This window comes from Symphodus melops, assembly GCF_947650265.1.
Source record: "Symphodus melops genome assembly, chromosome: 16".
Lineage (NCBI taxonomy): Eukaryota > Metazoa > Chordata > Actinopteri > Labriformes > Labridae > Symphodus > Symphodus melops.
Genome location: NC_136706.1, coordinates 6,445,572 through 6,470,210, shown reverse-complemented (window position 1 = coordinate 6,470,210; position 24,639 = coordinate 6,445,572). Strand labels below are relative to the sequence as shown.

The 24,639-nt window shown below is 43.4% G+C and overlaps 1 protein-coding gene and 1 long non-coding RNA gene across 2 annotated transcripts; one reads left to right on the top strand and one right to left on the bottom strand.

Annotated features, from left to right (window-relative positions):
- Positions 1–700: 700 nt before the first annotated feature.
- notch1a (notch receptor 1a) lies at positions 701–24,199 on the bottom strand. The gene is made up of 34 exons (XM_079364134.1): positions 23,939–24,199; positions 22,719–22,800; positions 16,026–16,288; positions 15,574–15,912; positions 14,476–14,598; positions 14,116–14,349; positions 13,868–14,023; positions 13,592–13,777; positions 13,004–13,117; positions 12,302–12,415; positions 11,955–12,188; positions 11,743–11,853; positions 10,146–10,338; positions 9,901–10,046; positions 9,686–9,799; positions 8,964–9,083; positions 8,696–8,848; positions 8,375–8,603; positions 8,071–8,272; positions 7,805–7,958; positions 7,501–7,685; positions 7,240–7,372; positions 6,900–7,157; positions 6,679–6,791; positions 6,008–6,579; positions 5,477–5,917; positions 5,203–5,348; positions 4,865–5,078; positions 4,673–4,757; positions 4,396–4,558; positions 3,953–4,251; positions 3,694–3,841; positions 3,505–3,602; positions 701–3,230 (listed from the first exon to the last, which is right to left on the bottom strand). Exons 1-34 carry the CDS (start codon positions 23,994–23,996, stop codon positions 1,989–1,991), a joined length of 7,422 nt encoding a protein of 2,473 aa, XP_079220260.1. The 5' UTR covers positions 23,997–24,199; the 3' UTR covers positions 701–1,988.
- Positions 15,614–20,460, top strand: LOC306836824. The gene is made up of 3 exons (XR_013780817.1): positions 15,614–15,658; positions 19,288–19,388; positions 19,496–20,460. It is a non-coding gene; the product is annotated as an uncharacterized lncRNA (long non-coding RNA).
- Positions 24,200–24,639: the final 440 nt, after the last annotated feature.

Sequence of the window (24,639 nt, the reverse complement as noted above, 5' to 3'; positions counted from 1 at the left end):
CTACCTCATTGTGGCTGCTAGAGGGCGCCATATGCATGACTTTACTTTTATGTCCTTACTATGGGTCAGATTCGTCGCCAGACCTTAGTTTTAGGGGGAGGCATATGATATGCATGGGGAGGCACAATTATTATCAGCCAGTATGCATATTTTAATAATCCTATACTGTATTCACGCAGCACGCAAACATCACGTTAAACATAACCAACAGCAATATGACCAGGTACACTAATAAATGATTCTGTAGCCCTGTACATTTAACTTAATATATCTGATAAAATGTATTAAATATAAATGCGTCCTTGATTTTGTGGCATTTAAGTAACTTTCAAACAAACATGTTTAAGATAGTATCTTATTATTTTGGTTGCATTAAATATAATTGTTATGTTTATAAATTAAGATAACTTTTAATTAATCCAATTCAATAGAATTAGCCAGTTTTTAGTTGACGAGCACTTCATGTTACTTTTTCTGCTTTTGAATTCAGCAGCTATCGTCTGGTCACAAGACATAAAGAAAGTGCAAATCATATAACTCAACAATTTCATTTGGTTGACAAAGGAGAGTTTTTTTTATACTGTAATATTAATGACAACTTGTGGGTGTATGCTGCGCTTAATATTTACAATTTATGACGCTAAAAACAATGTTTTACTGTCGGTTACAAAATAATCCAGAAATACAAATACAACAGTAATTAATTTTAAGCTTAACAGCAGCTTTTATTGAATCAAGACAATTTTTACAATACATTTTTAATCAGGAAATACTTTTTTGCAAACTACAACTTTGCATGACCATTGATTTTGAATTACATCTTTTCTTAAAAACCTCTTGTCTCAGAATTAGTTTATAAAACATGACATTTAGACACCTTTTACTACACTCCTTTACAAAGTGCAGTTGATGTCATTTAACACACACACATACACACAAAGGTCCCCATTTCATTCACAAACAATTTTCTCCACCTTGAGAGCAATCTTTTTTATAAAACAAATCTCACAAATACACCGCTTTTCGTAGGAAAAACAATAATCACACTGGCACTATTTTTAACTGTGGCAAATGTAACAACTTTCTACAACAGGTCTGTGATTTAACACTTAAAAGGGTTAAACATGGTAACCACACTCACTGATTAAAGATACAATATGAAAGACAGAAACATTCCTGTTTCATAACTGATCACAAATCAATTACTCAGCACCAGCCAAGACCATAAATTGAATGAAAAATAGGCTCCAGTTGATTAAGATTCATTTTCCACTCTTTTTTGAAAATCATCTCTCAACCAATTAGGGATATTTGTTCCGTGTTTAAGGTCCCAAATCTCCAATATAAGCTAACTCAGCCCTCTGTATAGTTCTGCAAAGAGAGGATAGTGTAGCAAGCAACAACATGAAAGGTGAAACTTTAAATATATATTTGATCATCATCTACAGAGACTCAGTGATAAGACTTAGTGAAATGTAGTTAAGTAACAAAACCTCACTGAAAAAACTTAAAATATAATTAATACTTAACAATTTAAAATAATCTATAAAAGCTGAAAAAAAAACTGTACAAACATAACTCAATGCATATCCCAAAAAAATAACATTTAAGAAGGTTGATGCATCAAAAGATTAAAATAAATCCAGTGAATAAAGCAACACAAGACACAAATAAATAGCCAGTGTACACATCAAGGAGTCTTTTTTTTACTGATACATACTCCTTTAAAACAGTTTCTAGGGTTCTCACACATAACAGAACAAAATACCTTTAAAAAGCATAAATATAAAAGCATCTTCTTTATATTTCAGGTCAAAAAAGCACATAAATAAATACAAAATTACTAAAACTGTTCTTGTCGTTAGTATAAAAACTGATAATAAAAAAGGAGCATGTTCAGTTTTGAGAAAGGTTTGTCACTCTCTTTCTGTATGTTTTGTTTTTCATATCATTTTTCCACTAAAGAGTTCTGTCAATTTTAAAAGTCTCTATTTAAACTGATCTGGGATCAGATTCATCTGTGAATGGATACTTGTAGGCGGGCTGGAGATACCTTCAGACCAGTCAGACATGTTGGAATGTGGGGACGAGCTGGACCACTGGTCCGGGGAGCCTGGGGAGGGGGTTAGAAATGGGTGGTCAGGCACCTGTAGCTGGTGATTGGGTGTGTTGTCCATGGGGCCAGAATAGCTGTGCTGGGAGGGAGGGGTGAGGAACTGGGTGCCGAGGATCTGTGTCTCCTGGGGCATTACAGTGTGGATTGACATTGAGCGAGCGTTGTTTTGCTGCATGTCGGTGCCATTCAGCTCAATGTTGGGGAAGCTCTGGTTGAGGGACTGTCCGACTGTGGCGGAGTTGGAATTCTGGTGTTGGAGCTGCCGTTGCATCATATGTGCAGATGGACTGAGATGGCTGGTCTGCATGTTCTGGTACCCCATGATCTGAGACAGAGTGGCAGTGCTGACGCCATGCAGAGGACCCATCATGTTGTGGGTTATTTGCGGTGCTTGAGTGAAGCCACCTTGCTGGCCTACTCCTGGGTGCATCCTGGAGACCCACTCACACTGGCCTCCTCTACTTCCACCTATAGATGATGTGTTCTGACTGCCGGGGCTGGACACAGGCAGGTGGGAGAGACGAGGTGGGTTATGGTCAAAAGACATACAGCCCATATCTTTACCCATGCTCAACTGACCCAAATGGGAGTCTCCATTGCCTTGTAGGTGATTTAAGGACATGGGTGGTGACTGCTGAAAGGGTGATGTCATGGGAGGAGAGGCCACATCAGACAGGTAGCCATGAGGTGACTCAAGGGAATCAACCGGAGAGAGGACGGCTGATGTGTCCAGCAAGTTACCCTTCCCATCCAGGGACTTCTTCTTCTTCATTCTATTATCTTTGCCTCCATCCTTCCCTCCTTTGCCAGAGCTGAGTTTGCGAACCTTCTTGTTGGAGAGGGTGGGTTTGAGGTTGCTAAGGTAATCGTTAGGGGAGCAAAGAGGCGGGGAGAGGCTGGGGTTGCTTAAAGGAGCGCTGTGAAGCCCAGGACTTCTGACAATGTTGTACTCATCTAGAAGGTGGACAATGTCATGGTGCATGCGCTCCTGGGCAATATCTCTAGGCAGCTGGTCAAGATGGTCAGTGATCTCACGATTGGCAAGGTGCTCCAGAAGAACTTTGGCTGTTTCGAAGCTGCCTTCCCGAGCTGCAAGGAAGAGCGGTGTCTCTTCCTAAAAGCCAAAAAAAAAAAAAAAGATTATTACACTATGATACATACATACATATTTAAATGTAAAGGTCTTCATTTCAGTAGAATTTAAGTTTGAAAAAGTTATATATTATATTCTATCAAAGTTGAGTATAATTAAACATCAGTGAAGTGCAATAGTTTTGAAAATCAGAGAAAGTTACATTACTCCTTATACTACAAAGTTAGAAGGTTAGGTTAGGTTTCCAGTGGCCTTAACACTCATAAAACACCTCCATTGTAATCTTTTAACATACCTTGTTGTCTTGCATGTCTTTGTTGGCACCGTTTTTCAGCAGCACCACAGCAGCCTCCACATTGTTTACAGCTGCAGCCCAGTGAAGAGCAGATTTACCTGTAGATAGTGAAGAAGGAGAGGGTTGATTATCAGATCAACAACCGAGGGATCTTTATGGAATGTGAGAGATGATGTCAACATTAGGTACCAGAATCATCGGTGGCATTAGCATTAGCATGGCAGTTGATAAGCTCTTCCACCATGCCATCAACCGCCAGTCGAGCTGCCAGTATCAGTGGTGTCGTTCCGTCGTGCATTCGGGCATCAAGATCAGTGGCGCGGTTTCGGATTAAAATCTGAAAGGACAAACACTTGTTTAGTTACGTGCTTTTAAGCTGCAGGACAAACTTTTTCCGAAAAATCGAAGCCAAGAAAACTTGGGATACTCCTGCAGAAGAAGCATTTACCTGGAACACTCCCTGTGCATCTGCAGCCACGGCAGCATGAAGTGGAGTGCGGCCCATGTTGTCCTGAACGTTGGCATCAGCGCTGGATTCCAGCAGGCGTTTGGCAGCATCAGAGCGTGCATACCGGGCGGCTAGGTGGAGGGCAGTCTCCCCTGTGCGGTCAGTCTGATTGTGAAGGTTGGCACCCTGGTATATGAAATCAGAGATGATTTCTGCAGAGGGATCCTCTTCCTCTTCGCTATTACCAGTCTCAAGGCCTCCCCCGCTACAGGAAGCAATCATCAGGGGTGTGAAACCATCTGAAAAAGAATGTGAGATTATTGAATAAGCTCAGGCATGTCTCTGTCATTTGTTACAGATTAAAAACTAAATCTTATTAGGTCGTCATTAAGAAAGAAGATCAATACAGTATGTCTGTAGATTCTGTAGCTCAAAGTACAAACCTGGTCCTCTGACATTGACATCCATGCAGTCATTCTCGATCTCTCCCTGAGGAGGGGTGGGAGCGATGGAAGCGATACGCAAATCAGCTGCATCCAGATGCTGCTGTGTCCATTTTCTGTGGTCGGTATGGTCACTTAAATCCAACATAGCCTGCTCCTCAAACTAAAAAACAGAAAGCATCTCAAGGTCAGAATCAGAACTACACCCAAAGCAGCTAAGAAGACATTAATAAAACAAATCAAAGTTTTTTTGACTCATATTAGTTATCTGTCTTACCCTAAAGCGCCTACAGTCTGGATCCTCATCATCCCATTCATTTTGATTATCATCCATAAGGTTGATGTCAGAGTTCTTCATGGGCCTGTTAGAAAGAGCAAGCAGGTTAAAAATCATGTTCATATGTGCTACTGACAGACAAGGATGAGAAAATACCCATCTGCAGTTCTACATAGTAGCCAAGTCACGTACTTAAGTCCAACAGAATCCTCTCCTAACGGCTCTCTGCGTTTCTTTTTGCTGGGTTCTGTCACTTTGAATCCTTCAGGGAACCACAGCTGGCCGTGCTCTCGACGCCTTTTGCGGGACACCAGAACTCCAAGGCAGACAAAACCCAACGCAGCCAAACCAAGGAAGACAACGTACATGGGGTAGAGCTCTGGACCAGAGTTGGCAGGTCTCACACCTTAGAGATAGTAAAAAATCATGTGTTACTCAGGATATTAACTTGGCGATCATTTTTTAACACACTGAAAACACTGTATTTTAGAAGTATGTATTGTATTTAAGGGTTGTGGTAAGTTACGCACTGGTGACAGCTTCAATGTAGGGGACATTTAGATTCCCACTTGAAGCCAGTGCTCCAAGGAACGCAGCGACATCAGTGGCACTCTGGAAACATTCACTTGACTGCTGGTAGCACTGACGGTTGTCAATCTCTAGATACACAATAGATCTGAGAGGAAATGGAGAGTTATATTAACATTTGGTACATTTATTTATTCCTAGTATTGACTTTTTATGCTTTACATAATGTATGTGTGTATGGATAAATTCTCCTCAAAGGGATACACTAGCGCTTACCCTTTGATTTGCAAGGGATCTAGTTCCCTGCGCTTCCGAGGGGTGACTATGGCAGACACACTCTCCTTCATTTGGCCCAAAACATTGGCTGGAACAGAAGCCCACTCAGGCCAGCCATCTGCAGAGCGTTTCAGCACGTTATGTTTCACAAGGTCCTGTTCATTGCCATAGTATGGGAAGATCATTGGTTCTCCTTTGGCATCACGGCGGAAGACTACATTTGTGTGAAGAACACTGCTGAGCTCTCTGAGGAAGGTTGAAGAACGATTTTTAAGAGGTTCCGGGGGAATATGGACCACCAGAACTAAGTGACCATCTGCCAGCTTCTCTGGCATATTATTGGCACAGTCCAGACCGTCCCATTCGCATTCTGCATTGTTGCAGCCTTGATCACAGTGACCGTCTGCATAGTGGTCCTTGCAGTACTGGTCATAGAGTGGGCTAAAAGAAAGGAAGGACATTTGGTTAGTACTGTTATTTGCAATTCTCCAAGAAGCCCCCAAAATTCTCTTTCTCTGTTTGTATACTTACTTGCATTGTCCTTCCTGCCCCTGACAATCAAAACCATCATAAAGACATCCAGGACTGTTGCACTGGCCGTCACACTTCCCATCGTTGAAGTAGCGCCAACACTGCAAAGCTGCAGAGCAGTTTTGCCACGGATCGTCAAAATTAAGTGAGCAGTCTCCTCCATCCCATCCACAGGCATGGTTGTTGCAGAGTGAGTCACAGATGTGGTTTCCTGCCCATTCGTCACATTGAGGAATCTCGCAGCTCACTTCAACTTTCGGAGGTGGGGTGATGTCCCGGCCAAAACCTCCCACAAAGGAATAGTCCAGGATATGGCAAAGCAGGCCATTGAAATTGCTGGGGCAGCTACATTGGAAAAATGGAACTTCTGGGGTGATCTGGCATGTTCCACCATTGTAGCAGGGGTTTGAGATGCAGAGGCTGTCAGTGGGGGTCTGGCACTCAGGCCCAGTGAATGTTGCTGGACACAAACAGCGTGGGCCAAGGTGGCCTGAGACACATGTGCCTCCGTTCCTGCAATTCAGACTCCCACAGGAGCGAGAGTCATATTCGCAAGAAGAACCAGTGAAGCCCTGGAAGGACAAAAAATGACAGAGGTTAAGATAATTGTACTATACATATTAAAAAAAAGCAATTGTAAAAACATTTGTAAACAACCAAGCTTTACTCACAGGTGGACATTTGCAGATGAAACCATGAGGTGTATTGCTGGCAACAGCACATGTTCCTCCATTCCTGCAGGGTCTTCCTTTGCAGCCATCAAACACTTTGTCACAACGCTGACCTGGTAGACAGAGGCCACATCCACTTGTCAGCATTTGTACACCATAAAGACACTTCAAGGAGTCATACTGCTGTAAATTTTTATGTGCTGCTTGATGCCCATTAGTACCTGTATATCCAGTGCGACATTCACAACGGTAGCTGTTGGTGAGCTGAATGCAGTTGTATGACCCTCTTGGGTCACAGGGGTCTGACAGACACTCATTAACATCACCTTCACAGCGCTCGCCTACATATCCTGCTGGGCACACACACTGGTATCCTCCTATGCGGTCCACACAACGGCCGTTGTTGAAGCACTTTGGCTCATTGGTCAGTGGGTCAGTGGAAGGGGTGCAGTCATCCAAATTGATCTCACAGTGGACGCCTAACAAGTTAAGAAGCCATGTTATTACCAAGCTTGTGTTTCATTGCAGGTGTGAATGTAAAAACACTTTGCAGGGATGTACCTTGTGTTCCTCTGGGGCAGGAGCACTTGTATGTGTTGATGAGGTCAATGCAAGTGCCTCCATTTTGACATGGCTGTGACTGACATTCGTTGATCTCTTTGGAGCAGTTCACACCATGGTATCCAGGGACACACTTTTCAAGTAAAAAGAAAAATATATAAGAGTTGTATGACATTTTTCAAATACATTTTTGTCAGCAAGTCTCATCAATCAGATCATCATTCATCATATCAAGAGATTAAATCTGTTGGAATAACCTACCTCACAACTGTAGCCTCCCAGATAATCAGTACAGACAGCTCCATTCTGGCAAGGATTTGGTGAACACTCATCCACTTGTTCCTGGCAGTAACTCCCAGTGTAGCCAGCCTGGCAGCGGCAGTAATGTGTGTTTCCAGCATCTAGACATTGGCCTGAGTTCCTGCACAGGTGAGCCACCTCCACCCCTGAAATTGACAAGGAGGGAAATACAGAATTAATAAAATTACAAAATGTCATTTTAAGCCTAATTTAAATAATAACGCTCCATTATGCGGATGAGAATAAAGTGACAGGCGGGTTATACCTTGACGTTTTGCTGCAACTTCACAAGACACACTGGGGATGTCACAATAAAGGCCAGTCCATCCAGTCTGACACTGGCATGTGTAAGAGGCTCCCTGCTGCCAGCATGTGCCTCCATTTTTACAGGGGGATGAATCACACCAGCGCACAAGATTCTAACAGGGAAACAGAAAACACTTGAGTACAACTACACATATGGGGCAGAAAGCATGAAAACAACACAGATCAAGTACAATCAGTATGAAAAAAATGATTATTTTATTTTACCTGACAATTGATTCCAGTGTAACCATGAGGACAGGTGCATTTGTATGTCCCATAACTGTCAAGACAAGATCCTCCATTGAGGCATGGTTTGGAGTCACACTCATTGATATCATATTGGCAGTAGCTGCCAGTGAATCCAGGTAAACACAGGCAGGTGAACGCATTGATTCCGTCCATGCAAGTCCCCCCGTTGAAGCAAGAGCTGAAGAATCACAGGAAAAGAATTGTGTTATAAAATCATAACTCGTGCTTTTGGTCAATTATCTTTTATTAGTTCAGACAGTTTTTTGAGAACGTGAACTACCTGTCAGTGCAGTCGTTGGTGTTGATTTCACAGTTGATTCCACTGAAGCCAGTTGGGCAGGTGCAGGTGTAGCTGTTGACACAGTCAGTACAGTTGGCACCATTCCTGCAGGGGTTACTCTCACACTCATTTATGTCCTGCTCGCATCTGCCCCCACGAAAACCAGGCAGACATGTACATGTGAACGTGTTGACTCCATCGCGGCACAAACCACCGTTACTGCAGGGATCTGAAACACAGAAAAGAGGAAGTTAAATTAAAGTTTATTCAGCATTTATAAAGATAGACAATTTCAGAACTTGCATCAAATCTATGCCTTACTTGGTTTGCAGTCGTCAGTGTCTGTCTCACACTTTTGGCCAGTGTAACCTGGCTGGCACTTGCACTGGTAGCCACCCATGGTATTATGACAAATAGCCCCATTGCGGCATGGACTCTTCACACATTCGTTGATATCGATTTCACATGTTTGACCTTTAGGAGAAGTATAAGATAGTTAATCACAATTACAAGTGGATGCATTGTATATTTATTTACAGATCAGTATGCATTGCACAGGGGACAATAGGAGTGATCAATGAATTCATACCTTGCCACCCTTCAGGGCAGATGCAGGAAAAGCTTTGGTAGTCTTCTGCCTCCTTACATACGCCACCATTTTTACAGGGTCTGGGGCTGCAGGGTGCCAGTAGGGTCTCACAATTTTCACCTGGTGGCAGAAGAGTACAACCACTGTTTGCATTACACTAGTAATATGAAGCAACTGCTACAGACTTTAACACAAAACAACAAAACACCATTTAGGTTTTCAGACCCTTGCAAAAGTTTAAAATTCAATAGTGACATAAATCCCAGTTTCCATTCAATTTCCTTATCCATTTCCATGACGACTGAGCCAAACAGGAAAGGCCTCCCTGTTTCCTGCTATTGTTTGATCACAGACAGGAAACAGGAAGTTGGAACTGGGCTTGCAGCCGGCTCCAGTTCTCCTGCCTATACACGCCTTTTGAGGCATGTTATTCCAAAACATGCACATACACACACACACGTAGTGTACTGTTATTCCAAAGCAGACGGGCTAATCTCTCCGTATAGAAATACCAAGAACAGGCAACCCTTTTATGTGCCACTGGTTGATCTTTTCTTAAACAACAAAAAACAGGACAGGATAAGCCATCTGTGTGGATTGTGGAAGAATATCTTTACATTTTCAGAACATATATGCAAACAACTGAGTTAGCAGCCACCAAGATCAAGCAAACCAGCAAGTAGTCTGATCCTTCAAATGAAATTATCAGTAACATGTCGTACCAGTGTAGGGCAGCAAACAGTTGCACTTGTATCCGGCCACATCATCGATGCAGGTGCCCTGGTTGAGGCAGGGGTTGGAGGCACACTCATTGATGTTAGTTTGACAGTTAGGTCCTACAGTGGCGGGATTAGAGAACACACTGTGGTTAGATACAGGCTGACAAGGCTCACAATCACTCACTAGTGAGCACCACAAAAAAGAGATTTTAACTTACCAGTAAAGCCAACTCTGCATGTGCAATGGTATCCACTGGTCATGTCCTTGCAGGTTCCCCCATTCATGCACGGATTGGACTCACACTCATTGTTGTTGATGTCACAGTTTGGGCCACTCCAGCCAGAGTCACACGTACATTTGTAGCTAAATCGCAAACAAAACCAAAAAAAAAGTTTCCGATGCAGCTCTATTTATTTTATATGTACTCTAGTCATGCTCCTCATAAGCTCAATCTGTGCTCACCCATTGATGAGGTCCTGGCATCGCCCGTGGATACAGGGGTTACTTCCACACTCATCCACCTGAGACAGACAGGTGGCGTCATTGTATCCCTCTGGACACAGGCAGGTGAAGCTGTTGATGCCATCGATGCATGTACCCCCATTGTGACAGGGGTTGATGGCACACTCATCGATGTTAATGTTACACATTGCTCCTAAAAGAAGAAGATATTTGGTTTAAGGAGGATCCAGAGTATTTGATTTTTTTAACAGTAGTTTTTGACTATCATAACTTTATTTGATAATGAAAGAAGAAGAGAGAAAAAAAAAGTTTAGCCACAGACAGGGGGGGTGACTTGTAACAAAGGGCCTGGGCTGGAATCAAAACCAAACAAGTGAACTACCAGGGCACCCCCTGTAGCATATTTCTTGATTGAACGATGTGAATTGAAAAATAACATCACTGGCCATTTTGAAAGCCCCACAGCTGGTCACTTTGTTCTCTAGTGTGGTATTCCCTGAGCCTTTTCAAGCTGTTAGCTGAGCTGCTGTGCACGGCTTTTGGACAATAGGTAGAGCCAACAGCAAGGACTCCCTGAACATTCAACAGGCAGAAGCCGTAGCAGCCTCAGTGTGTGCCTAGCCTGGTGGCCCCTAGAGTCCCCTTTGCTTCTCCTCTATTGATTGAAAGGGACCATGTTGAATAGGCAGAAGGAGGGTTTCTGCTGGATCTGAGAGGGGGGGAGGTGCTGCCAGGAGAGGGACTGATGGCTGGAGCTACTCTCCCTATTCACACAGACTCACGCACACACACTACCCCCCATCCAGGGGCTGTTTACAGGGACAGAAGGCCAGACCATTTTCACACACAGTCGAGTAACAATTAAACCCCCTTCTGATCCCCTACCCAGCCCCCTCCTCCTCTACTCTTCATCAATCAGGAGGGGAGGGCCCAACTGCCTGATCTTCAGTTACAATAGTCCTCTGTCCCTGTGTGTCTCAGTCCCGCCATGCCCTCCACACTCACCCCATCAGCACAAAAAGATGGAGGGGAGGAAGAGGAGGAGGGATGCACGGAAGCCTGCACACACACACTTGTCCTTCCCTGCCCCCTTTTCTTGCATAGACACACAGCCACTACCGGTCAGAACCGGCTCAGTTGGGTCCATGAAAGGGTTGAAGACAAGAGTGGTACACTTGTTTGGGTTAGACGTTTTAAAAAAAAAAAAAGTTTTATATTCTACTGGGTTACAGGTGGATTTAAAAAAATCAGTGAAGAGATTTATGGGATTTAACACACTGTGAGACGCTTATAAACATCCACTATGTGATTAAAGGTCAAGCTCTTGTCCTTTTAAAGTATCACCTTACAGACTCGTACAGGCTCAACGTCACAGCCTTTTGAAATAGCTAACAAAGTTAGTGCTTTGTGTGTTTTTGTGTGTGTATCAGGTTGGGGACTGTGTTCCTTTTCTCTACCCACGCATCCCCTCTTAGCACACAGGCAATCCGACACCATTGTTCTGCAGGAGTGGACCCGCCAGCCACCTGTCCTACCCGCCCCTCCAAAAGCTCAGGGGACCGTCCCTCTGCACCTGTAAACTCCACCCAGTGCTCACCTGTGTAGCCCGGCTCGCATGCACACTCATAGCCGTTGATTTTGTCGATGCACCGCCCGTAATCGCAGGGTTTGCTCTTACAGTCGTCCAGGTTAACCTCACAGTTGAAACCTGTAAATTAGAAACAAAAGTCAGCAATCCATAGGAGTACAATCTCAAAATGTAATTAGAAAAAATAGAGAAAAAATCTATGGGTTTTGCCAAAGTCTTACCTGCAGTTCCTTTCGGGCAGGCACAAATATATGTGTTCTCCCTGTCCTGACAAGTACCACCATTCTTGCAGGGTTGGCTTAGACACTCATTGATGTTGGTCTCACACAGGCGGCCAGTGTAGCCAGGGCGACAATAGCAAGTAAAGGAAGCCAAGCCATCCTTACAGGTGCCATAGTGGCAGGGGTCGGAGTAGCACTCATTGATGTCAGTCTCACAGTGCTGACCTGTGTAACCTGGACAAAAACCAAAGCCAAGTAAATATGACGGCATGATGGCAATTTTTGTCAGAAATAAAAAACAAAAAAAGGGATAAAAGTTTCAAATATGATTAGATTGTGTGATTTACCTTCAGCACATTCACAGGTGTACTTGTTTGGACCATCTGTGCACTTTGCTCCATTCTTGCATGGGGTGCTGGCACACTCATCAATGTCAACCTGACATAGATTCCCTGAGAAACCTGCAAATGCATTGTAAAAAAAAACAAAAAACATTTTAGCTAGTTATACTCTGTGAATCTACCACCTGCATAAAGCGATAATGGAGGAAAGATGGCTTAATTTGCATCTGAAGAAGGTCTGCAGGACACTAAAGGTCCTAACGAACCATTCCATAACACTTCAGCCCCCCTTCCTCAGCTCTCACTGTGCAGTGAAATCTTTCTTTCAAACCACAACACAATAGTCTCCAGCTTACCGGCTATAAACCAATCCCTGCCCCCTAATTTTGGCGCTAAGCTCTAACTCAAACTCTCATGCCCGCCAAATATGCTAATGTTCCCGCGACCTGATCCACCCTGCCCTCTTCACCCCTCAACTTCAGTGACACTATTAGAAGTAGTAAATCATTTACATTCAATCTGTGAGCCATATTTGGCATGCTCTACTTGTTGACAGTTATGTTAATGATCAACTCTTTTACAGCTCCTAGGCTGCTTCCAACACTGTGAACAAAAATGGGTTAAAAGAGGCAAAAGAGAGAATCAATAATTTTTTTCTTTCACTCCATTAACTCAATCATCTTTCACATCCTCCTATTATTTTCTCACCTTTAGGGCACTCGCAGTGAAAGGAGTTGATCTTGTCAACACACTTTCCATTGTTGAGACAAGGCTGGCTGGCACACTCGTCTGTGTTGATGTGACAGAACACACCTTCGTATCCTGAAATTCCAAAGACACAGAGTCAGGTTTATTTTCTCATCACAGTCAACAGTTTAAAAAAGATCTAAAACTTCAGATGCATTTAGCTTCCCCCTTTCTTTCTCTGTGCAATATTCAGGAATCCTATTTGCATGGGACGCTAAAAAGTAGGGAAAAAATCCCCCACCCCAACTACCAATATTTCCCAATTATTGTGCACAAAATTGTGCTTTTCATTGTGTAGCAATTATTAAATATATTTTAGTTTTCTTTCCAAATTTTCACACAAATTAAAAACATTCATTCGAATACGTTTGCAAAAATAAGGACTTTGTTAGTCTTTGTGTTTCAGCACTATTTTAGCCACGCAGAATTCCTATAGCTTTATCATTATCAGTTATTTGTTTGACTTTCTGTTTGCAACATTTTCCATTTCATTTCCTTAATTAAATCTGGAAGAATCACAACCTTGCAGTATCAACCAAATACACTTACCTGGCATACAGATGCAGTGGAACCCCCCAATCTGGTCAAGACATGTGGCATCATTATGGCAAGGATTCGACATGCATTCATTGACATCCATCTCACAACGAGGTCCCTCATATCCTTGAAGACACTTGCACTTGAAAGAGCCTTTGGTGTTAAGGCAGCGACCACCATGTTCACATGGGTTGGCACCTACAAATTTAGAGGAAAGGTTGTTGTAGTATTTGATCACAAGGCATAATAGAATTACAGAAGCATGACGCTGTTGTTTTCAGAACTCACCGAGGGCACACTCGTCAATGTCCAGGTTGCAGGCCGACCCAGTGTAACCCGGTGGGCAGGTGCAGATGGCTTTACCATTGACTGGGTTAGTGTCACAATTGGAGCCCTTTTGGCATGGATTGCTGATGCAGGCATCATCAAGGTGGCACAGCAGACCTGTGAGCACCACATAAAGGACATATTATGCATTTAATAATTTATAACGCTGTTAAGTACTGGTTAGCTGGTGGAGCTGGAGCTGGTCATACCTGTGCGCCCATGGGGACACTCGCAGAAGAAGGAGGCAACACGGTCATGGCAGGTAGCACCTTGGTAGCAAGCAGCACTGGCACAATCATCAATGTTCTCGCTGCAGTCGTCTCCCGTCCATCCATTGACACAGACACAGTGATAGCTGCCGTGAGTGTCATGGCACGTCCCTCCGTTTTGGCAGGCGTTGGGCATCAACTCACACTCGTCCACATTTTCAGTGCAGTACTGACCTGAACGTATTTAAAATGGAAACCGTTAGGAGGAGTTCATCTTTGGTTTCTGTATACTTTTTTTCTGATTTGATTTGAAAGTTAAACTAAATAAGTAGTTTGGCATTTCTCTTTGCTTAAGGTCACCTGTGAAATGAGGTGGGCACTGGCAGTTGTAGGTGTTTACACCGTCCACACAAACGCCACCGTTCTGACAGTTGTGGCCTGGACAGTCATCGATGTTATGCTCACAATGTGGACCTGTGAAGCCTGAAGAAAAAGGGAGACAACATAACAAAATGAGATGAGGTGAGGCGTAATAAAGAGCACAAGAAAGATTAAGCAACATTTAATTTTAGTTAACAATCATAACCTTCTTCCTCTTGTTATCAATTTCTGCTCTTAAGGAAAAGATAAGATTGCTACATCCTCGTGTCAGATTGATTTAATGCCCTGCGGATGACAGGCCAACTTGCCACCTCCTTAAACATCAAAGGCATGAGTGGGTGTTTTACAGCTAGAATAGTCAGATTAACTATCAACCCAGAGCTCTGTAGGTGCCCGTGAAGCTTGGCAATCTAGCCACATTCCAGCACAGACACCCGCAAGAGACACACATGGCATGGGTTAAATTTTAACACACAAAAGCAAAATGTGCCTCATTATCTGCACATCTAAACAGCTTTCTCTTTTAGTTGAAAAGCAAGCAGACGAAAAAAGCAGCTGAAGCTCAAATGACAACAAGATATTACAGCAAAATATAAACACACTGTTTCACAACTGCTGAGAATCAACAAACAGATTAAGCACAGCTTTACACAACAGGTGTGAGTGCCAATACAACAGAGATGCCTACCACACAAAAAAAGTCTGTTGTGTATGTGTGTGACCTCATGAATAGGGTGTGTATCTATACATTTGGGTGTATGTGCGTATCTTTAGTATTGTTGGAGTGCTACTACTATTATCAGAAGGAAACGTCTGCATCCTGCCCGTTGAGGCTGGCAGGGGCTGATGGGAGGTGGAGGTATCCAGAGATCACTCATTCCACACAGTCAGAGTTTACTACGACAACAGACTGGTTTTTAGGTCAGCTGATGTAATTGGAAAACAAGTGTTTTCTCCATTGTTGCAATGGCCATATGCAACTCTTGTTGAAGACCTATGATGGCATGTTTGTAATCATGGTGCTGTATTAATTATGTCATGTCCAACTAAGTTATACTGTATATGTATATGTGTTACCTGGAAGGCAGCTGCAATCATAGGTGGTGTCTCCTTTCTGCACACAGGTTCCTCCGTTCTGGCAAGGTGAGGGGCTGCACGGCAGGTAGGTGTTCTCGCAGTGCTGGCCTGTGTACTCTTGTGGGCAGCGACAGTGGTAAGAGCCTACCTCGTTCACACACACACCACCGTTTAGGCAAGGGGTCGGAGTTCGGGCGCACTCGTTGACGTCCTGCTTGCAGGTTTGACCGTGGAAAGCGGAAGGGCAGGTGCAAATGTAGGTGGAATCAAAGGCTGAGCACTGACCGCCATTTGCGCAGGGATTGGAGGCGCATGGGTTGGCGAGCTGGCAAGTTTTACCTTGAAAACAAAACGTGAAAGAAAGAGTCATTAACCAAAATTGTTTTTGTTGGATTGAGGAAAAGAAAAGTTAAGAAGTTATTATTCGAATAATTAAATGTTGATCTTCATACCTGACCAACCAGGTGGGCAGCGGCACTGGTATGTAGTGAGGGTAAGGAGATCACATGTTCCCCCATTGCGACAGGGGGAGCTCATGCAGGCATGGTTGTTGGGGGTCAGGCATAGCCGGTCGGTAAAACCCAGGCGGCACACACACTTAAAATCAAATGTGTTGCCATGGGAAATAGCTCGGCATTCGCCACCATTTCTGCAGGGTGAAGGGCTGCAGGGACTTGGATACTGGCACCGGTTTCCAACATAGTCAGTGGGACACCTGTGAGTAGACAGAGAAGCAGGAATGATTAGAAAATTAGGATCTTTTTTTCTGTCTGATTCATGGGAACAATTAGCAGAACAAAAGGGGGGGATAAGGGGAGGTTGGGAGGAGGGGAGGGTTAAAGTTTCCCGCCCAGGCAAGTCCCACTGGGGACGGCATGTTGTTCTAGTGTGTCTCTCTGGATTAGACTCCCTCAAAACCTTGAAAACACACTCTGCCGGGACAACAGAAAAGTCTAGCAGTAACAGCCCATTCCCATCTACCTTTAGCCCCAACGCTGTCCACACTCATCCTCAGTGACCCTGGAGATCAAGGGGACTGTGCCGACTCTGGATGTCCTCTATGAAGCTCTGTATTCTGGCCATAAGCCGGTGTTTGCTTCACTCCTATCCACACTAAGCATAGATGCTGCTACAGTCACATAGCTTGATATGTCTGGGTAAATAGAGTTTGAGGACTGGCCTCTCTTTCCTTAAAATGTTTGGTATTTACCAGTTTACCACAAAAAAAAACAACAGAACAGAATTTACTGAGATTAAATCTAAAATGCACAGAAAATGTGCTGAGAATACAAATTCACCCAGAAGTGTTTATCTTTGAATTTGGGGTTGTGAGAGTGTGTGTACATACTCGTGCAAGCGCGTGAGTGTTTATGTGCAATGGACGGCATCTGTTGGCCTCTGAGATCTCCACAGGGAGCAGGTGCGCATGTTAATGAAGGCAGCTGTTGGACAGGACTCCTCCTTCTCCACCCTCCTTATCCCTCCTCCTCACTCCCTCCCCTCTGTCCCCTTGTCAGATGGGGGTGCCGGCAAGCCAAACCTCTCCTCCAGGGACATAAAGAACCCATGTGAAGTCAGCTGTTGCAACTTCTGTCTCTTCACCCCCACTTCACCGACCACAAAATCCATGTTTAATTCCTCTCTTCCTTACCTGTTCCTCTTTTAATTTTCTATTTTAGGACTTTTCCTTCCCCCTCGTCTGCTTTGTTTTCTATCATAGGTCACATTCAGCTTTTCTTTGCTCCCTTTTCTGGTTTCTCTTCCATGAGGGCTTTTTACAGCTCACTGCAATTTGCTTTTAACAGTCTTCCCCTTATGTCACATGGGACTGCTGAAATCTCCCATGTTGACTTAGTTAGGTGAGACCAATCAGGGAGTTTTTAACAGTCTCCTGTGCTCCACATGGGGCCCAGACAGTCGCAATTGGTAGAAGATTGTAAATGCATTTGGGTTGTCTTTGAAGTTTCCCTGCTTCCTTTTTCACTTTACGATTAAGAAACAGAATAATCACCTAGCTGATGAACTGATTCGGCCTCAAATCCACACACTATTTTCTGAGGTATAATGAAACAGATGTAGTGGTGTGTGCACCCATGTGTGTGTAATTCCACCTTTACTAACTGTAATAGATCCTCTTTGTCCTGAAGTCAGCCCACTCGAAGATAAAGATCCACCCACATGCTGAAAAGCCAAGCAGCACACACCACGGCAACAGGTCTCTCCCGGCGCTGCAATGTCCCCTCAGGCCGGAGCAGATGCTTCCCTGATCTCTGACCCCAAACACTTTTGTGACTGTGGGACGGCCTCTTTGCCTTCTCTCCCCCGCTGGGCCTGATCTACCATCTGCCATTTCAGGGATGACTTTATGTTGCGACACAAAGCCAATCACACTGTGCTCTGGAAATGCCACTGCTGTGGAAAGTTATGTAAATGGCTGACACGGGCGTACAGTAATCATGCGTGTATGACTTTAACACCCTCTACGTTTATTCCACACTTTTATACCCGAGTCAAACAAACAAACACCACCATCTCAATTATGTCTAATACCACTTAACAGTCTCTCCTCCTTTTTCTCTTATAAGTGACCATTTGTCCATTAGTCCTTTCCCATCCATTTATGTTGTCTTGTGAGCTGATACTCCTTTGAATGTGTGTAATCATTAGCTGAGGTCTGACCTCTGGCGTACACATCTGTTAGTAACACCAAAAACAGAACAGTGATGCTCTGATGGAGGAAATGAGAAATGTGCTTTGTGTTAGGCTCTGTACTCCCACCATGTGAATGATGGTCACTTTACCAGAACACAAAGGCTTGATAAAACAGTAAAACAATAACCTTAGAAGAAATGATGTTGTTAAGCCACTTAATGATTTCTTATTATTCTTTTAATCTGTCTCTCAATTCTTTTTATTTGGACTGAAAATGTTCAGTCCCAATTTCACAACAAAGCCAGTGACAGCATATGGCCCTCCGAAAATCAGTCTGGTTCTTGTGGAAATTTCTGCCTGTTAGACGAAAGCTTTTCTGTGACACTGCTGCCAAGTGCTTGCTCACTTGTGTAATAGTGTTGGGCTTTATGAAAAAATACATTATTGATTGAGTTTTATATAAGAAAAAAAACCCGCTATAGTTCCAGGCCTCACAGAAAGGAGTTCAAAATGATTGTGACTCTGTCTAGCTCACTAAAAGGTCCAAGGGGGAAAGGATTTATGAGGGTCAGACAAGGAAGGAGCACCTGCTTGACTAATGACAACAAAATCTCTATCACACACACAAAATGCCAGTCAACAGACACTGCCACCCAACTTTTAACAGAGTGAGTGGGTAAAACACCTTTCTCTACAGGTTACTGATTACTTTTGGTGGCTGTATTTTTTACCCAACCTACAGGTGCCAGTCTCACAAACGTTATCACTGACAACACATGCTAAGCTACTTCTTCTGTCTGTGAATCAGGTTAGTATGTACCCACCACATTCTTGGTTTGAAGCTGACATTGGAGATGAGACATAACTAAACTGATAACTTTTCCTGTCAAGCATGTCATTAAAAAACAGATAAGGAAACATCCAACCCATTTACTCCACTGTCACATGTTTGATGCAACATTGGACTGCTGGAAAATTCTACATTTGACAGCCTTTGCTTGGGCCTGTGAACTTTCAGCACCCACTCGAGCCAAATAGCCTCTTATCTCTTCACACTGACAGCACAGCTTTGATTGACCCGCTTTGAGGATCTCCAGACTCTACTGATCCTGATGAATCCCAAGTCCACAGAGAGGCCCCTGTCAAGATGTATGGAAATAAATGTAGACATGTTAACGTTTTCTATCTACGGTAGCCTCTTGTGGTTGTTTTTGAGACAGAAAACTGAAAGTGTTGTCTCACACCATCTTCATTCATTGCTCTATTGAAGGGGCCCTGGCATCCTGGGAATGGGCCCAACCAAGGGAGTGGCAGCCTTACAACTTAAACCCCAATAAAAGCCCAACACCAGCAGGCACACTTGACCCAGCGGTGCTCCTGATTCGTTATAAGCCCACACGAAGCTAAGCCTTAACAGAGACCTGCTTGGTAATCCTATAGGAGGACAAATGAAGAGCAGCATTCCTCAAGAGAGAGTGGAACATCTTTTTAGTGGTGCTCTAGACGGCCGACATTTTATCATCAATATGCAACTCCAAACATCTCTGTGCAAGGCCTGCCTTCACCAACCACAGCAGACTTTCAGTCAACTTTCTGCCTCGAGTCTATTTCTGTCAGACGTCTTGCAGCATTACAAGCATGTAACGAGACAGTTGAGATGTTTTCTGGGTTTATTATTAACATTCACCTCAGACCAAAACAGTGTCTATTTCAGCAAACAAGCATCTACAGGCACTCAGTCATGCAACGGCAGGATTGAGGGCAACAACCTTTCAACCTCTGTGTGCCCTCATAACTGTGTCACAAATGGAAACTAAATTTGACTCACGCAATGCTGTGCCCCGACACATTTTTAAGCTGCCTTCAGAACAAGACGACAACAGCACCATGGGAAACAGGAAGGCCCCGGCCTTCAGATAACCTCTTACTTCGCTTATACCGACGTGCTTCCCCAAAACAGCAGCTAGTTTTTGTTTCCGAGTCATCACTACCATTACCACAAAGTGAAGTACACCTCTACTGTCTAGACACTCAGATTTCCCCCAGACTTAGGCATTCTCCTTTTATGAATTCATCTGTGGAGAAATATGATTTAAAGAAAGTAAACATAGTAACCCTCAAAGGCACAAGAGACTCACATTAGACAAGATAACGACATACAACCTTTGCACTTCCAAGCTACATTTTTGGGAATTGCTTGCTTTTTTATGCAAATGTCAAAGTCCCAAAATAATTGTTAACATAAAACCATTAAACACACCTAAAAAACAAGTCAAATACACAACTAACTTATTTTCGCCAACCAAACAAACCAAAGATAGCAGTGGCTGTATGCTGCTTATTTTTTGTTACATCTTTACTTCATCTTGATGACTCCTGGTTCTTCTTTCCAAGATTGATCCATAGGCCGACTGAAAATATTTTTTTTTAATTAAGGGTGACTAATTTTAGAACCATGAAGGACAGAAAACATTCTTTCTTGCAGGAAGGGGCTAAGGGATATCAGTTTTGTTTCAACATGGATTTAATCCCACTAAACCCATCCATAAGACATCTGATTACCACAGTTTACACCAAGCCTAACCCTGTTCTCTATGCCAACATGTGATTTCACTCTCTGTTCTCACACTCGTGGGAACAGTTCTAAAAGAGGATTTAAATGTACCGTACCACTGAAATCTGTGTCACCTTATGCTTACACACTGCCACACAGAACAATGTGTAAGCAATGCACAACATGACTCACTGGTATCTTTAATTACCACATATGCCACATATATTGAGGTTGGGAAATTAAATGTGCCCCCCCCCATATTTAATTTTGTGTGACTTTCCACCTATGTCAAAATAAATTCCCAAATTGAAAAGTTTGCCCCAAATAACAAAAGGTGATTTAAAACCCCTCCTCCTCTGCTATAGTCTGACCTCTAATGACTTGTGATAAATCTTCCACTGCTCTCTTGACTGATGGCTGCCGAGTTTGGCAGGAATGAATGATTAATGGCAGGAAAGGCAGGGAGGAAGCGAAAGAGAGCACTGGTGGGTAAAGTGATGCTCTCATCCTGTGTGTATTTGATTGGACCTAGCAGAGACGGGGACCACAATAACAGCTTTGTGGAGGAGGAAGAGGAGGGTGGAGGGAGAGTTTCAGTGTGTGCACACGTGTGGGGGTCTGTGTGTGTGTGTGGAGTGTGCAGATTAGATATTGTGAATTGGTGAGCCTCGGGCTAGCAGCATGGGCTCTTGATTAGCTCCCCCTTGTTCTCTACAGACCAGGGAAGCGCCTGCCATGACCAAGATGCCTTCAGGGTAAACCAGGCCACCCCTGATTCCCTTTACAGATAGATGATAGAGTGCTCAAAAGTTTGAAAAATGTTTGTCCTTCCTTACTTCCAAAAGGATCCAAATTTCACCTTACCATTTGTCTTCTTGCACAAGAAGATTAAAGGTGAATTAGTATGATAATTAACCTAAATGCAGGTTAGCTTAAATGGAAATATGTTACCATATTAGGTTTCTCACCCACAAACCATTAACATGAGTCCATCCCAAACAAACTGCCCACAATCTGCCTCCCTGTCTGTTCCCACTTGTTTGCCTTCAAATTTCTGCACTTTATTCCAATTAATCTCACTCTCTTGACATCCAATCCAATTACATTTCACAGCCATCTGGCTTCTAATGGAGATCATAAGCGGGTGAGGCTGGGGTTGGAGGTAGAGGGGGGATGTAACCATTCAGAAAGCAGGAGACAAGCCTTTTGGAGATGGGGAGGGGGTTGAAGAAGGGGGAGGTGGGGTTATGGCAGGGGTTTGGTGTGTGTTGTGGTGTTTGGGGTGGCTGTGGCATGATGGGGAGCCCCACTCAGATTAGTCACACAGCATTATTCTGACTGCAGGACAATGGGTGACGGGCGGCAGGCGAGCCCCAGCTGTCGTCCATGAAAAGGCAGAAAAACAAGATTTAGGACTGGACGCGTCCTCTCACTTTGCTTGGGGTCTTGCATTCATTAACGGGGCCTATTGATGTGTGTGTGTGTGCGCGTGCATGTGTGAATGAAGCGGCTTTGTCCAACTACAGCTCTTGGAACTATGTTTTTTTTATTTCTTCACTCTTTTCTTTTCTGGGGAAAGTGTGCAGTATACTGCAGAGAAATGCTGCTCCTGACGGGGTACTGTTGCACACACCAGTGCAGATTAAAAAAAGAAAAACCTCTAGGCCCCTGGTTGCTGGGTACAGGGGCCCGCTCAAAAGCTGGAATGAAAGGAGGAATATGTGGCCCCTTTTCTTATTTAACCAAAAAGCACTTTCAAGTACCAGAAATTACACTACACTGCACTTCAAAGGCTGCTCAAATTCAAAAACATGCCTAAACATGGGGTACACACAAATGAGGGAGGAAGCACCAATGCTCAGTGATGGTCTACAGAGCAACATCTGCTGCATCACATCTTGCTGATGTTGGGTTGTTGTTGTTTTTTTTGATTACTTACTTGCATTCTCCGTTTCCATTGGAGGTGGCTTCACACCATCCTCCATTCAGGCATGATTCAGTGGGTAGGGAGCATTTTAGACCTGTTGAGTACAAAAATGTTTATTAAAAACATTGCAAAACATGACGTCAGAATGCAGGGCATATATCAACCATCTGTACTGTTCAACTAGCTGTTGGGATTAATAAAGGGATTAGCTCAAATCAGGGAATTATTCATAAGTGAAATTATTTAATTCATCTTTATTCACAGGAATTTCTTTTTTCCTTTTTTTTATGTGGACACACACGTGCTCAAGCTGATCTTTAATTGATTTGTTACACAGTCATCCGTTGGGGATATTGGTTGGGAAGGAAGCCTGTTGTGGACATCGGTCAAGGCATTAGAGCGCGTGTTGCGTGGCTTTTATTTGGAGGAGGGGGGGGCACGCTTTTGCGGGGAAAGCGCAGCAGCTGCGGGGCTCAGATGCGGAACAAAAGAAATCAGAGTCCAGCACGAGCCATAAAACACTCTCCTCGGGCATTGTTTACCGGCAGACGGGTACAGCGCCTCCTCGACCCCCCCTCACTCACAACACTCTCCCACACATGCAGACAAAAGGTGCCCCCCCCACACACCCCAGCGTCCCCCTGCACCATCACACACAGCAGCTTCAATTATCCCTCTAAAACCGGTTCTCAGAACTATTAGAATGAAACTTTATTCAGGCCCAAAAATATGACTCTTAGAGAAAATTGCCAAACTTTTAAAACCATGCGTTTTCGTCCACGTAAGACCTTTCTAATATGTAATCGTTGTATTATAAAGTACAGAATATATTACATTACAATAGTGTGGACACATTAAACAGTTAACTCGTGTAGAATAGCCTCACTTTAACAAGCGTGCACTTGAGAAGTCAGCAGCCAAACGCACCACAGAGCTTGGCTCCTGCACTTGTAGTGAAGTAATTCCCACGACCAAGAAACTCTCCTTAATAACTCACAAAAAGTTATTGAAAGGGTTACTAAGATGAAAAGGCTGTTATGCCTAAGTTCTATTTTTATACATAACAAGTTGAAAAAATCGCCCAATAACAAACATTTGAATTATTGAATATTCAGTTACGTCTTTAAGGTCTGCTTTCAATTGTTCCAGTTAATTTGCTCCTCAGTCATGCTCTGCAGCGTTCATCTCTCATTCTCTGCAACACACGTCTAAGAAGCATTTTCTTTCTTTACCTTGTGAGATGACGATCGCAGGAATCAGAAATGTTAGTTTCACAAAGAAACGATACATTCCTCCTGTTCAGCTTCACAAACGTCGTTGACTCCCACGTAGGGTGCGCATAGATCCGCAGTTTGGTATACTCCAGATGTTGTCTAAAAAAAAATATATATATATATAAATAAATATCCTCGGCAAAGAAAAGTTGTAAATCCAGCAGAAAGATAGCAAAAGTGATCAAGAGCGCTCAGTTCATAGATGTTAACCTGCTGCTTTCCGAGTTCTCAATGAAATGTGCAGGCAACTCTTCAGGTTCCTCCCACTCCCCCGTTGCCCGCCCCCCCCCCCCCCCCCCCTTTAGGGCCAAATAAAAAGCTGACTCTTTTTTTCTCGCTGGAGACACAGTCCACCTACTTCATTCATACCACTTTCACGTGATATAAAGTTAAAGGGACTCTAATTACAGTTATTTAAAATTCGGATTTTTTTTTTTTTACTTTCTCTACGGCGATTTTGGCTACTTTTATTGATTTAGGTTCCTTATATAAATAATATATAAAACAAAACCTCTTTGGCACAAAAGCAGAAAGCTTTACCTATAGTAATAAGAAATGCCCTCATGTTATACATCGCACAGTGCCATTATTACCCTGTCAGAGCACTTCAACTTTATGTTTCCTTTTAAATTCATTTAGCTAATAATTCATCTGAAGCA